Below are 14,210 nucleotides of genomic sequence, written 5' to 3'. Positions count from 1 at the left end.
CTCTGACGAATTCTCTGTATAGAATTAGGAACAGCGCTCTCTCTCTCTCTCTCTCTGTTCAGAAAGTAAAAGCAAAGAGATAAGAGAAAAGAAATGTCTAATCTCCTCAAGGATTTTCAGGTCGAGGCCAAGAACCCGTCGCTGGAGGCTCGCCAGCGATGGAGATCATCCGTCTCCATCGTCAAAAATCGAGCTCGTCGTTTCCGTATGATCAGCAATCTCGAGAAGCTCGCTGAGAATGAGAAGAAGAGATGTCAAATCCAGGTCTGTTTGTTTTCTTTCCTCTCTGTTCTCGTGATATATATATATATATATAGTTGGTCATTTTCATCCTTTGATCTTGATTTCTGGTGAATGTTTGCTTTCCTGGATAAAGTCTTGGAGTTCTTGTTTTTTTTTAAGTCTGGAATTTTTTTGGAAATTGTAGTTAGTGATTTCAGTGAAAAATTATTTCTAAAAAAGATATTTTGTACATTTTATTCATATTTTATTAGTTAACAATAAATTATAAATTTTAAAATTGATTATTAACAGGTTTTACATTCTTAAACAGAATATCATTTCACATAACCAATTTTCAACCAACATTAAAATAGACAGCAGAGTAAATATGGTTTCTAAAACGGAAGGCATAGTTAATATCAAATTTTAATGAGCTTTTAAAATGCATAAACATAATGTTTCAAAAATACAAGGAGAGTTTTTTTCTTTTTATCATTTATTTTATTTTATAAAATATTTAGAAGTGAATAAAAATTGTTCTATGCTTTTTTATTGCTATTACATGATGAATTATTTGCAGTTGATGATCCGTTTGTTTTTGTTGGCATTGTTGATTATTTTATTTTTCTGCATAGTGAAGTCATCTTTTCTATAGATCCTTCGTTTACTAGATATTGTTTAGGAATAATAAACTTTGATCCAAAAAAAATAATAATGAACATTCCCCAATAAAACGGGAATTAGCCTTTTTCAATAAAATAAAATAAAATGGGGATTATGATTTTAATAAAAAATGTAACGGATGAGTTAACTACTGCTATTTAATGTGCCAACAACTGGAGAATGACATAAAACTTAGGTCATGCTTTTGTGTCTCACATTTAATCAACCAATTGATCTTAAGCAGCGTCCCCATCGTTACGCGTTTCTTTAAATTAAAAAAACTCACTTTCTGGACGTTGCATTAAGATATGGTCTGTGCGACTCTGTGGTCTATATTATTCATATAGCTCTTGACTTTTTTATGGTACTGCATTCTCTTGACTTTATGTGCAATTACCTACCCTAGCTTTTAGGAAGTTTCGTAGGAAATTTCGTTAGGAGCGAATCCCATACTGTTCTGAAACAGACATCCATCTTTATTTGTCCCACTTGCGTGGAGAAAATAAAGAAAGAATAACTTTGAAACCGAGTCTTTTTGTCTTGTTCTTCTCGGTCTTGGTCGTTTTCAGTTTCCTATTAAATTGGAAACGTATTTTTTAAGTTTTCTTAACTCGAGCATTGAACAAAACAGTAGTCTGTTTAACTATTGTAACTGACAAATTGAACCATTAAGCAAAGTAAATTGACTCATCCAGTGGCAAAGACATTTTTAGTTGTGTTAGCTCCGGTTGTATCTTGTTGGATCTCTGAAAATTTTACGCACAACCACACTTTAGACAGTGCCAGCTCTGAGATTTCAATAAATTCTTTCTTTTTAATAGATTTAGTGGCTTTATTTTCCTTTAAAAAAAATTGGGGAAAGAGGCGGAAATTTCATTTGGTTTTGCCTAGGACCGATCCTGACTTTAGATGCTGTTGCTGAAAGATTATAACCCTATCTCTGTCTAAGAAAGCGTAATGCAAAAGAAATAAGCAACCAATCTTTGTGGTGGTTTGAGTGTTTTGATGCTTAGCCTTCAGATATTGAGTCCTCCATGAAGCTCGATGTCTGTTCTGTTCTTTCTTGTAGTGATCAACAATTTAGTTGTTGTAGTGTTCTTCAACCAACTATCTCACTTTTACTTGTTTGTCAATAACACAGGAAAAGATACGAGTTGCCTTCTATGTTCAAAAGGCAGCTCTTCAGTTCATTGATGGTATGATCTATTGAGTTACAGACATTTGCATAATTTGGTGGGTTTATTTTATAATTTAACATTTTTCTTTTCTATCTTTATATTTTTTTTTTGCAGCTGGTGCACGTCGTGAATATAAACTCACTGATGAGGTCAGACAAGCGGGATTTCACGTGGAAGCAGATGAACTCGCTTCCATGGTTCGAAACCACGACACAAGGAGCCTCACTAAAAGCGGAGGAGCTGAAGGAATCGCTCAGAAACTATCCGTATCTCTCACCGAAGGTGTCCGTTCAAGTGAGCTACACATCAGAGAAAAAATCTACGGAGCGAATCGGTACGCTGAGAAACCAGCCAGATCATTCTTAACATTCGTTTGGGAAGCACTTCAAGACGTGACTCTCATCATCCTCATGGTCTGCGCTGTGGTATCCATAGGAGTGGGAGTAGCCACAGAGGGGTTCCCAAAAGGAATGTATGATGGAACAGGAATCTTGCTGAGTATAATCTTGGTGGTCATGGTTACTGCTGTCAGCGACTACAGACAGTCTCTCCAGTTCAGAGATTTGGATAGAGAGAAGAAGAAAATCAATATTCAAGTCACTAGAGATGGGAATAGACAAGAGGTCTCCATCGATGACTTGGTTGTTGGTGACGTGGTTCATCTATCTATTGGTGATCGAGTTCCAGCTGATGGTGTTTTCATATCCGGATACAATCTTGAGATTGACGAGTCAAGCTTATCCGGAGAGAGTGAGCCATCACATGTCAACAAAGAGAAACCGTTTCTGCTTTCAGGAACCAAAGTTCAAAACGGGTCTGCGAAGATGCTTGTGACGACCGTTGGTATGAGGACTGAGTGGGGGAAGTTGATGGAGACTTTGAGTGAAGGTGGGGAGGATGAGACTCCTCTCCAGGTGAAGCTAAACGGAGTTGCTACGATCATTGGTAAGATTGGTTTGGGGTTTGCGGTTTTGACGTTTGTGGTGTTGTGCGTGAGGTTTGTGATAGGGAAAGCTGCTGCTGGTGGGATCAGTGAGTGGTCTTCTGAAGATGCGTTGACGCTGCTCGACTACTTTGCTATTGCTGTGACCATTATAGTCGTTGCTGTACCCGAAGGTTTACCTTTGGCTGTGACGTTAAGTTTAGCGTTTGCTATGAAGCAGTTGATGAAGGACAGGGCGCTCGTGAGGCATCTGGCTGCTTGTGAGACGATGGGCTCTTCTACCTGCATTTGCACTGATAAGACCGGGACGTTAACGACTAACCACATGGTTGTCAACAAAGTTTGGATATGTGAAAACATAAAAGAAAGACAAGAGGAGAACTTCCACTTAAACCTGTCTGAACAAGTTAAGAACATCCTTATACAGGCTATATTTCAGAACACTGGTTCTGAAGTTGTGAAGGATAAGGAAGGAAAGACTCAGATCCTTGGATCACCTACTGAAAGAGCTATACTGGAGTTTGGTTTGCTTTTAGGCGGTGATGTTGAGATGCAACGGCGAGAGCACAAGATACTTAAGATTGAGCCGTTCAATTCAGACAAGAAGAAGATGTCTGTTCTTACATCTCACTCCGGTGGCAAGGTACGCGCCTTCTGCAAAGGTGCGTCTGAGATTGTCCTGAAGATGTGCAAAAAGGTTGTGGATTCAAGCGGCGAATCTGTTCCTCTATCTGAAGAGAAGATAGCAGCAGTCTCTGAAGTCATAGAGGGGTTTGCCTCGGAGGCGTTGAGGACTCTCTGCTTGGTTTACACAGATCTTGATGAAGCTCCTAGTGGTGATCTTCCTGATGGTGGCTACACGTTGGTTGCGGTTGTTGGAATCAAGGATCCGGTTCGTCCCGGGGTTAGAGAAGCTGTACAAACTTGTCAAAACGCTGGAATCACTGTTCGTATGGTCACTGGTGATAACATAAGCACGGCTAAAGCTATTGCGAAGGAATGTGGGATTCTTACAGCAGGTGGTGTGGCTATAGAAGGTTCAGAGTTTCGTAACTTGCCTCCACATGAGATGAGAGCTATTTTACCCAAAATTCAGGTGATGGCTCGGTCTTTGCCGTTGGATAAGCATACATTAGTCAACAACTTGAGGAAGATCGGAGAGGTGGTTGCGGTGACTGGAGATGGAACCAATGATGCTCCTGCGTTGCATGAGTCTGACATTGGACTTGCCATGGGAATAGCTGGAACTGAGGTTAGTTCTTAGCCTTTGTTTGTTTTGGATGTTCCACAAAACTTGTTTGTATGTTGTCTTTATGTTTAAAACTCCCACACAGGTTGCGAAAGAGAATGCTGATGTGATCATAATGGACGACAACTTTGCGACGATTGTGAACGTGGCGAGATGGGGACGTGCTGTGTATATAAACATCCAGAAGTTTGTTCAGTTCCAGCTTACTGTTAATGTCGTTGCGCTGATCATCAACTTTGTATCTGCTTGCATCACTGGTAAGTAAAATCAATACACACTCACATCGATGATTGTTTGAGTCTCCACCAATGAATGTTTTGGCACGTTTTCAGGATCTGCACCACTCACGGCGGTGCAGTTGCTTTGGGTGAACATGATCATGGACACACTTGGTGCATTGGCTCTAGCGACCGAGCCTCCCAACGAAGGTTTAATGAAACGTCAACCAATCGGTAGAACCGCAAGCTTCATCACCAGAGCCATGTGGAGAAACATCATTGGTCAAAGCATTTACCAGCTAATCGTCCTCGGCATTCTCAACTTTTATGGGAAGCAAATACTCAACCTCAACGGTCCGGATTCAACAGCTGTTCTCAACACTATCATCTTCAACTCCTTTGTCTTTTGTCAGGTAACATGAATACAACAAACATTCAACCATAAATAAAAGTGTTTCTGACACAAAACAGGTGTTTAACGAGGTGAACAGCCGAGAGATTGAGAAGATAAACGTGTTTGAAGGAATGTTCAGCAGTTGGGTGTTTGTTGCTGTGATGACTGCAACAATTGGGTTCCAACTGATCATTGTTGAGTTGCTTGGTGCGTTTGCAAGCACTGTTCCTTTGAGCTGGCAACATTGGCTTCTCTGCATTGTGATTGGTTCCATAAGCATGATTCTAGCCGTTGGTCTTAAATGCATACCTGTTGAGTCCAACAGTCATCATGATGGCTATGAGCTGCTTCCTTCTGGTCCATCTGACTCTGCCTGATCTGACCCAACTTCCTTAGTACGATTGCTACGTCCATTTTCTATATCGGATTCGTTTTCTACTTTAGTGATCTGATTTCAAATATGTATAAAATCTAACACGCCAAGCGTTACCAGAAGTTTTTTTTTTTTGGATTGATTTTCCTTTTTGATTTCTAAAAGAAAAGCTTGTTGTGTAACATTCAGTAAAGCTCTAAAAAATCATCATTCGAGATCAGAAGCAAGACATGAAGAGTTTCATCACCTATTTGCTTTAAGCCAAGGGATCAATTTTCTTGAAGGATCAGTCACACCATGATAATCATTACTACTTAAACCTATGTTACCATGCAGCTGATGCTTCTGGAGCCAAAGGCAACTAAGCAAAGCCTTGTTAAATCTAAGAAGATGCAAGAGAAACCTATGCATGAACATAAACCAAAGACAGAACGTAACACCACTCATGCATGTTGAAAATAGACAGTGGACACTAAGATCAATCAAGATGATGGCCAGGTATCAGGACAGTGACTCCAATGATATGGTAACTACTGACTTAATAACCAATGCAAAAGCACTGAAAAGTTAGAAAAAAGAAGAAGATGAATCTGCTTAAATAGCTATGCAAACCGGCTGAAACCTTAGCTATAACTTCATAACAGGTTCCACAGAGTGGTACGCACTAGTGTTTAACTATGTTCTCGTCCTTCCGATCAAACTGCAGAGTTTCTTATGACACTCACTCTCTCTCACACACACGCCAAAGATATACCCAAACCGATAATTTCTGATACCATAAAAAAAAAAAGTAACTTGGTAAAGATGTTTAAGAAACGCATTACAATCAAAGACAAAGGTTCAAATCATTTAGAGAGTTTCTCAAGCTTCTCATCAGCATCCTCGAGCGCACGCACAAGATGCAAGATACGGTACCGTTGCTTCTCGTTTTCAGAAGTAAGTTTCTCCACCTAGTAGTAGAATCAACAGTCAAAAACTCACAAGAAGAAAAGACCAAGGTAATGAACTGTAAGAAGGAGAGATGGTTTACCTTATCCTTTTCTTGCTTCACCGTCTTGTTAGCTTCTTCGAGTTTGCACTGCATTTGAGTGATCTTTTCCACAAGTTCCGCATCTGGAACATCTGATAAACAAAACAAATAACAGACACATGACATAAGTAAAGCAAACACTTGAAATTTCAGAACTTTAAAGAGATTAGTATGAAGAAAGAACCTGTCTTGGTGGAGGCAACAGCAGCTTCAAGCCTAGCTAATCGTTCCTACACATGGAATTGACAGTTTGAAACTTGTTCATCTCATCGGATTGGATGAGATCAAATCCGCGAACAAGGGAGAAGCATAAAGACTCTAACTTTGAATCATTTCGATAAAAGGGTTTTAGGTTTTTTGAAAAAAAGAAAGAGAACCTGAGCTTCGGTGGCTCTGTGAAAGAAAGGTTTCAATGTCTCCGGTAGCTGATCCTCCGCCGCCATAACTTCTCACACACCTCCTCCGGTTAATCTGGATTCAGTTTTTCTTTTAAACTTAAACAGTTAAACCCCACTTTCTTTCCCCTGGGTGTCCGGTTTGTTCCGGTTATTCGGTTCGGTTTCTTTAGCTTGGTTCAGCGGTTGATTACATTTCTATAACCGAAATGTCTTAGAAATATTGGAAGTCATTAACAGAGCTCCGAGCTAACATTCTACAATCTAAACTCGTGTTTCACACGTAATGCAGGCATGAGCAGTTGATTAACCACACCAAAGTCTTATCAGGAAGGACTTACAAGTTAGTGACTCAGCTTTTAGAACTCTCACAGGGGCTAGCAGCTAGATAAATCACAATTTTGCTGTGGAATCTATCTTTAACCCTTAAGACAATCTTCGCTTTGTTTTTCACTGGAATCAATTGTTTTCTTGCTTTTACTTTGGTAACAATAACATGTCTCTCACATTTGGTCATCTTTGCTAAAGTTGTTCTACTTGATGTTTGGACTAATATTAAAGATTATTTCCAATCAAATCGTTTGAAGGTTTCTGACTTGTGACGAAGCCAACATTAGTTTCTGATATACATTTGAGCATTTCAAATTTGATTAAGAGAAAAAATCATAGCATGTCACCAGTTAACAAAACTTTTATTACTTTAAATTATCACTGTAAAGAAGGGATAGTAATAATCCAACACACCAGAGTCATCAAAAGAGAAGAGATATCTCTATTCTGTTTAACCTAAACCTATGTGAAGCTTCTTCAGTGTGAAGGGCTACTAGATAGTTTCAATTTCTTTGGGGGTGGGTTTCCTCCAGAGAGCACCACATATGAATAGAAACACAACATGGCAGCACTGCAAGGAAAAAAAAAGGCAGAAACACAAGGTTACATGAAGCCACTAAAAGATAGATACATCAGACTCTGATATACATCACAAAAGGAATCCTCACCTGACGACAGCAAAAATCCCAGCAGGAAACAGCTTCTTAGTCTGCATAAGTACAACAGTAAGCAGTTGAAGTCAAGCAAGCAAAAGTTAAACAAGTAATATGATCACAAAGATGATGAATTACCATAGAATAAGCTGTGAAGTTCTTCCAGAAGACGACAGCTGAAAGCACTGCAAATTTAGGATTTCGAAAGAATTAGTAAGCATCTCTTAGTATACCTGCTGAAGACGACAGCTGAAAGCACTGATTAATTGTTCATGTAGACAGTAAATGAAGATTACCTGCTTGACCAAGAATATAAGGGAAACTAGATTTTCCCTGACGCCAAATCTTCAAGCTCAATGTACTAAGAGCAAGAAGGCCACCACCATAGAGGACCCCAGTACTTAAACTTGTTAGGTTCCGTGAAACCACAAATCCAAGCAACCCTCCACTCATAACGAGCCCACCTGACACAGTGTCCTCTAATAACTTCAACAGGAAGCTCAGCAATCCTATTGAAACTAAGTTTCGAGAGAGAGAGAGTGACAAAGTATACCATAAGGAATGCCGAAACAGAAGTCGTGGATCTTCGCTGCTCTTTTTGGCTGTACCGTGTCAACATGTTCCTTACTGGTAGCAGTTTCATCAACTGAGGAATACGGTTTTGATGTTTTCTCAACAAAAGGTTTAGAAACCTCAGCTGTGTAGCTCAGGGAAGCAGGTGTTTCTGAGCTGTTCCCATCAACGCTTCTAACTACAAAACACTGCACATAAAGACTGTTTCAAGTTATCTATCTGGGTACGACTAAAATCAATCAAGCTGGTAACTTTTTGACATGGGCATCACTGTAACCAAATCGAGATGAAGAAAGCTACGTTCTTTTTATGAGTTACTCGAGAAGTTTACCACGTGGCGAGACCAGAGGCATGGGAACGATCGGGTCTGGAAGCGGAATTGGCGATTGGTGGTGGAGAGACGAGCAAGGTGAGAGATTTTCGTCGCCATCTTTCGAGATCTGAGACTCTTGGAGTGTGGTCAGCACGAGAGGAAGTGGTTTGGTTTTGATTCATCCCGGCGTTAAGGACTCTTTCTCTTGCTTAAATGAAGACGATGATGACCGGGCAATCGCGACCGTTCGTTCGGTTTTGAATATCTGACCGGTCAAAATGACTACTCGTATATGAATTTTTATTCGGTTTAGTTGGGTTAGGCTTTGATTTCGGTTTGTTTTTTAGGTGGGCTTGGATTTGTCTTAGGCTCTTTGTTCGGCTTATTCCGTTTTCAAACCCATTTGTGTTAGATGATAATGGAGGGCCCTTAGAGGTTGTTTTACAAATGTGTGTATCTCAGTTTGCCGGAACTAGTGTGTAAAAGTGTGGTCTCGCTAGATCTACTTGTTATTATCGCTGTGTTTTCATCGCATTACATCATCCAGTCCAAACATTGATGGTTCTTCGTAGAGTCGGCTTTGCGATCTTCTCATCGGAGCTGCTATTTTCTATGGAGGATCTTAGACATTTTGTTTTCAAAATTCATTGGTGGGTTTTTCAACGTCGATTTTGATTTTTTTACGTTCTTTCAAATGTGGGTTTTATATGACTATAAGTGAAACTTTTCTATGGATCTTTTCTCTCTTTAGCCGCATCTATCATTCGTCATATTTTAGTTATTTTTGTTTACGAGTCTATCGTTGAGAATTTTTCAGATTGTCACCGTCTTAGTCTATTAGACTATTAATTTTAATATAAGCATTTGATGTCAAAAGAAAAAGAATGTATCGGATGATTTGGATCTATCAAAAATTTATCACAAGTTAGCTTAAGAAAATACGCACACAATTTATTAAACTAATGCTTCAATAAGCAGAAATGAGTTCAAGTAGATCACAAGGAAAACAAAAGTTGTAACTCACCTACAAGTTTAAATTGTAACTTCCAAAATAATTGTTTTTGCTTTTTTTTTCAGAAAATAATACTCCGTATTATTTGCGGTTAAAGTTATAATAAAACCAAAAGGTCCAAAACCTACTGCCGCATGTTCAAATTGCGTTGGAAAGGGCTCCAAGTAATAATTAAATGTGTTAATTTGCTGAGTAACCAATTTTGGAAGGGAAATAAAGCACTTTATACTGATTTTAATGTTTTAACTAAATAAAATTTAACACACATTTGAGCCGCTTATAGCATTTTCCTTTCCAGGTAATCAGTGACAGAGAGAACATATGACATCGATGATGAAGGACATGAGGATGAGAAAAAGAATTAACTTACATCATAAGTGAGTATTGGATCATTGATTATATGGTCTTGTGGTAGTTATGGTAGAAATATAATCGCATTTACAGAGGAGAGTAAACAATGATGGAAACACCACCGATGATGTTATTTTACATGTACAAAACAATAGTATATACTCTTAATAGTACATACTAGGTTGAGACCCGCGCCTTACGCAGAATGAACATTATATATATAAATTATTTTATATATTATATGTTTATAACATATTATGAAATAATAAATATATATATAATAATTAAAAAGTCATTATCTACTACGTATATAATTAAATTGGTACGAACATATAAATAAATTTTATAAATCGAAATATAATTTTTCTATTTGATATGATATATAATTAAATTTAAATGATAGTAACATATATATGGTATATTTTAATATTAATATTTATTAGATGATGCTTTTTCTCATATTTGTTTTTCACTGTGGGATTAATGGTTTATGTAATTTATAATATTTTAAAAAATTAAGTTGTCAATATTTTTGCAAATTGTTTTATCAAAAAAATGTCAAAGTAAATTTCAAAATTAAGATATTTATGCATTTTTATATGGCATATAGTTTAATTTAAAATGATACATATATTTATATATTTTTTATTTTTGATACTTATTAAATGAGACTTTCAACTTATATTATTTTTTAATTATTTGTATCATGTCATAACGAAAGTTTTAAATCGTAGATCACAAAATTTGAATGTGAAGCTTTTAACAGTTTTAGTAATTTATACTCGTTTTTAAAAATTCAAAATATAATATATAAATAATTTTTTTTTAATTTTTATTATATGGTTACTATGATTGTTTAATTTATTTTAATAGTTTAAAATTAAACAAATATAGTTATAATACACACTTATTTTTATCAAATCTTTATTATTCAAAAATCATTAATTGTCATATATACTTTAGCCAAATTAGGAAATTCCGTAATCTTATTTAAGGAAATAATGAAGTACATTAATAATGTATTTATTGTGATTTAATAAAAAGCTTATTATATATTTAGATGGACCAACTTATTTCTCTAAAGATTCTAAGAATCATTCTAATGATGACACGTGACTACAAAAAAATATTGCAATGCTTCTCAAATAATATATAGGGGATGGACAAAAATGAATCACTACTATTTACTATCAAATCGTGTAATGAAGTCCAAATCACACATTTCTTTCCCAAAAAATTCCTATATATAAGTTATGTTGTTGTTGCAATTGTTGTTTTATTTTGTAATATGAAAATATTGTTCTATTCTTTTTAATAAAATTAAAATAGTACTAATATTACATTTTTATATACAAAGTATAATAATTTACCACTGCAAATTGAGCATGGTTCAAGCTGTTATATATTCTATTTATAGACCCCCACTCCCACCCGGCATCCCATGAATACTAAACCCAAACCCTAAACACTGAACTGTAAACCCTAGTTACAAAACTCAAATCCAAATATAAAACCATAGAATATAATGTTTAAATTTCTTTAATTACAAATCACAAATATTAACAAACATGAAATAACGATTAGTACACATAATTACAAACTATAAGATGTGCGCATAAGAAAAGTGGGTTATTCCATTCTAAACAAATAGTATTAAAATATGAAGCTACTGGAAACTATTTAATTTGGTAGTACGATGTGTGCAACCATTGTTTAAGAGAATACACAAAGTCAGATACTGACATTCACCAATAATGGATCGATAAATTAAGAAAATGATAGGTCTGCCGGAAGAGATAAAAATGGTAAAAGAAAAATAGTATTTCTCAATCATCCAATAAAATGGAACATGATAAATAGTATATTACATTGTAGCTTAACACGATGAATAAGAAAGTGTTGAATTTGAAGGTAAGACATATTGTTCTGTTTTATAGATGTATGTGAGTAATAGACGACTATGTCTTAAAAAATATAGTACCATTACAAATATCTATACTAGAAAGCACATGCTATAACATCCTTTCGTCGAATATAGTATAGACGGCGAGTAATCTCTTACATATCCTCTTTTCCGACACGGCGATACACATTCATAGGCACCGTCGTTTTGTACCGCCCATCACCCAAACGGAGTTGGTCTCTCTAAATTTGAATATAACAACTTTCTTATCTTGTGTCTTCTCTTCATCTTCATTGATACGATAGTCTATTTTATCTTCGGTCTATGATTTTGGGGTTGCTTTGACTTTGTCGCCTTCCTAGTTTTATTCGTTGTCATTTTTCAGTCATTTTGGATGGCTCTTCCGCTTATAGATGTGAATGAAGCTTAAATCACGATGTACTATTTACAATAAGACAACATATAATTGAAAATATAAGGGAATTTGTGTCTGTTGCATCAGTGAAGATTAAGGATACAAAGGCGATTATATATATTAACACCGTGTAGCCATTTAGGTAAAATAGATAGATGATAAATTATTTAATTTTTGTTGATTATACAATCCAATTTCCTGAGATATATGTTTCGCCGTGGAAATATACGGGTTAACGAGCCAATGACCTCCGAATCATTTAAAAAAGCTCTCAAATCTGGAACTTCAGTTATAATGAAATAGACTTAGATATAAAACTAAAATAAATGAGCAATTTAGCATAACACACAGTCATTGGTGTGACTATCGGAGCAAAAAAAAAACTGGAAGACTTTTCCTCACATTTTAATGTTCAACAACAGACAGCAGCAATACACTACGGTACGGTCCAAGCCTCACCGAAAACAAGTCTTTTCGACTTTTCTAGTTCCATCATTGTTAAACTCTCACATGCACACACTCAAAAACAATGGCTCCAATTGATAAACATCGCTTAATCATAGAATCACGGAAAAATTAATTAAACTGCAGAAAAAAAATAATTAAGATGCAAAAAATTTTAAAATTTGCGAAATGGCAAAATATATATTAGATTGATTAAAATATTTTATATGGTATTTACTTTATTATAAGACAACGTAAATTAAAATTCAGCATAAATCATTTATCTTCAGAAAAAATTCAAATAAATTTATGTTTTATTTCAGTCTTTTACTTTTCTAGTTTGATTCACTTTTTAGTTTCTTTGGTCTATAATGTCAAAATAAGATCTAGAGTTTTGTTTTTGCTTAATACAGAGTTTTCTGTTTTGAATGTTTTTTTATCGGTTGAGCAATTGTTACAGGATGATTAGGTCTCGTATTTCTCATGTTAAAAAAGTAAACCCATTTAAGTATGATTTTTTTTTCTGTTGGACTGCTTCAGCATACTTTTATTCGTCTCAGTTCCATTTTCTGAATTAGAGATCTTATTTCCAAATAAATTCCAGTTTCAACAGCCTTAAACCCTAATAAATTCCAGTTGTTGCTTAACTTGCAAGTTTCACCAAGTGGACTTATGAAGAGGCAATTGTTTCTCTCACCATAGCTGATACCATTTGTATTAACTATTAGGATTTAGGAGATACCAAACACTCAGTTTTCCTTAATGGCCCTTTCGGTATAAATCCATATGCCATTGGGTATATATATTTGCATATTTCCCTATAGTATTTTTTCGTCTGGTTATTATGTTATTACAAACTATGGGAAACATTACATAGACGATATTATAGCCGACAATTTTACTTGTCTTATGAAGATTCACGTTTGACTGCAACATTCTGAACCGTTCTGTGAAATTCATTTCTGATGGTATTTCTTGTGTCATGCCGAGGATTTCTTGCAAGCATTTACTCAATATATATATATGAGTGTGTATTAAGAAGGGCAAGATCAACATGATAAGGATTTATTCTAATCTCTTTTAATTATCACTAGGTCAAATTATCTCTTGTAATTAACACAAGCCTAACCAAAACCATCATTGACACGGCTTCTATTTTTGTCGTCCAAATTACTGAAATTGACCCCAAGAAGAAATTTCTTTGGCTATTTATGATCACAATGCTTCTACTGTTCAACACAAGACACGTCATTTCATGATTGTAATCTATAGTACGAACTCAATCATAATTTGTGGTCTGAGTTTTATACTATTTTTTTTTTAATTTTTGTTTCTTCATGATCTTTTGTACTGCGTTTCTAGGCTGCTACGATTTAATACTGAGGTTATGTATAAGAATATTCGCTTATAGTCTTGGGTATCCTCTAACCCCTATCCAATATTGTACATTTTGTTAATATCAAATGTCTAGTTCACCCATTACAAAAACAAACACATCATTTGCGATGGGAAAACGGTATCGCAAATTAGTGACGCCTTAACAAATTTTCA

General features: G+C 35.8%; 3 protein-coding genes across 5 annotated transcripts; 1 reads left to right on the top strand and 2 right to left on the bottom strand.

The window, feature by feature from the left end:
- The first annotated feature begins 93 nt into the window (after positions 1-93).
- On the top strand, positions 94-5,460 carry LOC103830094 (putative calcium-transporting ATPase 11, plasma membrane-type). Its single transcript, XM_009105804.3, has 6 exons — positions 94-264; positions 2,027-2,081; positions 2,178-4,258; positions 4,341-4,512; positions 4,588-4,886; positions 4,945-5,460. Exons 1-6 carry the CDS (start codon positions 94-96, stop codon positions 5,242-5,244), a joined length of 3,078 nt encoding a protein of 1,025 aa, XP_009104052.1. The 3' UTR covers positions 5,245-5,460.
- Positions 5,461-5,821: 361 nt separating this feature from the next.
- Positions 5,822-6,879, bottom strand: LOC103830093. Its single transcript, XM_009105803.3, has 4 exons — positions 6,648-6,879; positions 6,455-6,500; positions 6,271-6,362; positions 5,822-6,190 (listed from the first exon to the last, which is right to left on the bottom strand). The coding sequence occupies exons 1-4, from the start codon at positions 6,711-6,713 to the stop codon at positions 6,086-6,088; spliced, it is 309 nt and encodes a 102-aa protein (XP_009104051.1). The 5' UTR covers positions 6,714-6,879; the 3' UTR covers positions 5,822-6,085.
- Positions 6,880-7,301: 422 nt separating this feature from the next.
- On the bottom strand, positions 7,302-10,284 carry LOC103830092 (protein FATTY ACID EXPORT 1, chloroplastic). Of its 3 annotated transcripts, none has more exons than XM_033274744.1 (6): positions 8,553-9,277; positions 8,202-8,422; positions 7,945-8,112; positions 7,787-7,833; positions 7,664-7,704; positions 7,302-7,566 (listed from the first exon to the last, which is right to left on the bottom strand). In XM_033274744.1, exons 1-6 carry the CDS (start codon positions 8,714-8,716, stop codon positions 7,473-7,475), a joined length of 735 nt encoding a protein of 244 aa, XP_033130635.1. In that variant the 5' UTR covers positions 8,717-9,277; the 3' UTR covers positions 7,302-7,472. The 3 variants fall into 3 exon arrangements, with proteins under 3 accessions (XP_033130635.1, XP_009104048.1, XP_033130637.1); XM_009105800.3 differs by having other exon boundaries at positions 8,202-8,409; positions 8,553-9,157; XM_033274746.1 differs by lacking the exons at positions 7,302-7,566; positions 7,664-7,704; positions 7,787-7,833 and adding an exon at positions 7,840-7,906 and having other exon boundaries at positions 8,553-10,284.
- Positions 10,285-14,210: the final 3,926 nt, after the last annotated feature.

Source organism: Brassica rapa, chromosome A07, assembly GCF_000309985.2.
Source record: "Brassica rapa cultivar Chiifu-401-42 chromosome A07, CAAS_Brap_v3.01, whole genome shotgun sequence".
Taxonomy (NCBI): domain Eukaryota; kingdom Viridiplantae; phylum Streptophyta; class Magnoliopsida; order Brassicales; family Brassicaceae; genus Brassica; species Brassica rapa.
The sequence above is the reverse complement of the archived record's forward strand: the minus strand, read 5'-3'. Positions and strand labels throughout refer to the sequence as shown.

Excerpts from the sequence above, each read along its gene's own strand:
- LOC103830094 (XM_009105804.3), top strand. The coding sequence starts at position 94 with ATGTCTAATCTCCTCAAGGATTTTCAGGTCGAGGCCAAGAACCCGTCG. Across the intron at positions 4,513-4,587 it reads TGTATCTGCTTGCATCACTG|GATCTGCACCACTCACGGCG; the intron begins GTAAGTAAAATC and ends GCACGTTTTCAG. Across the intron at positions 4,887-4,944 it reads ACTCCTTTGTCTTTTGTCAG|GTGTTTAACGAGGTGAACAG; the intron begins GTAACATGAATA and ends GACACAAAACAG.
- LOC103830093 (XM_009105803.3), bottom strand. The coding sequence starts at position 6,713 with ATGGCGGCGGAGGATCAGCTACCGGAGACATTGAAACCTTTCTTTCAC. Across the intron at positions 6,501-6,647 it reads ACAGAGCCACCGAAGCTCAG|GAACGATTAGCTAGGCTTGA; the intron begins GTTCTCTTTCTT and ends TTCCATGTGTAG. Across the intron at positions 6,363-6,454 it reads TGTTGCCTCCACCAAGACAG|ATGTTCCAGATGCGGAACTT; the intron begins GTTCTTTCTTCA and ends TTTGTTTATCAG.
- LOC103830092 (XM_033274744.1), bottom strand. The coding sequence starts at position 8,716 with ATGAATCAAAACCAAACCACTTCCTCTCGTGCTGACCACACTCCAAGA. Across the intron at positions 8,423-8,552 it reads GCCTCTGGTCTCGCCACGTG|TCTTTATGTGCAGTGTTTTG; the intron begins GTAAACTTCTCG and ends AACTTGAAACAG. Across the intron at positions 7,705-7,786 it reads ACTTCACAGCTTATTCTATG|ACTAAGAAGCTGTTTCCTGC; the intron begins GTAATTCATCAT and ends GTACTTATGCAG.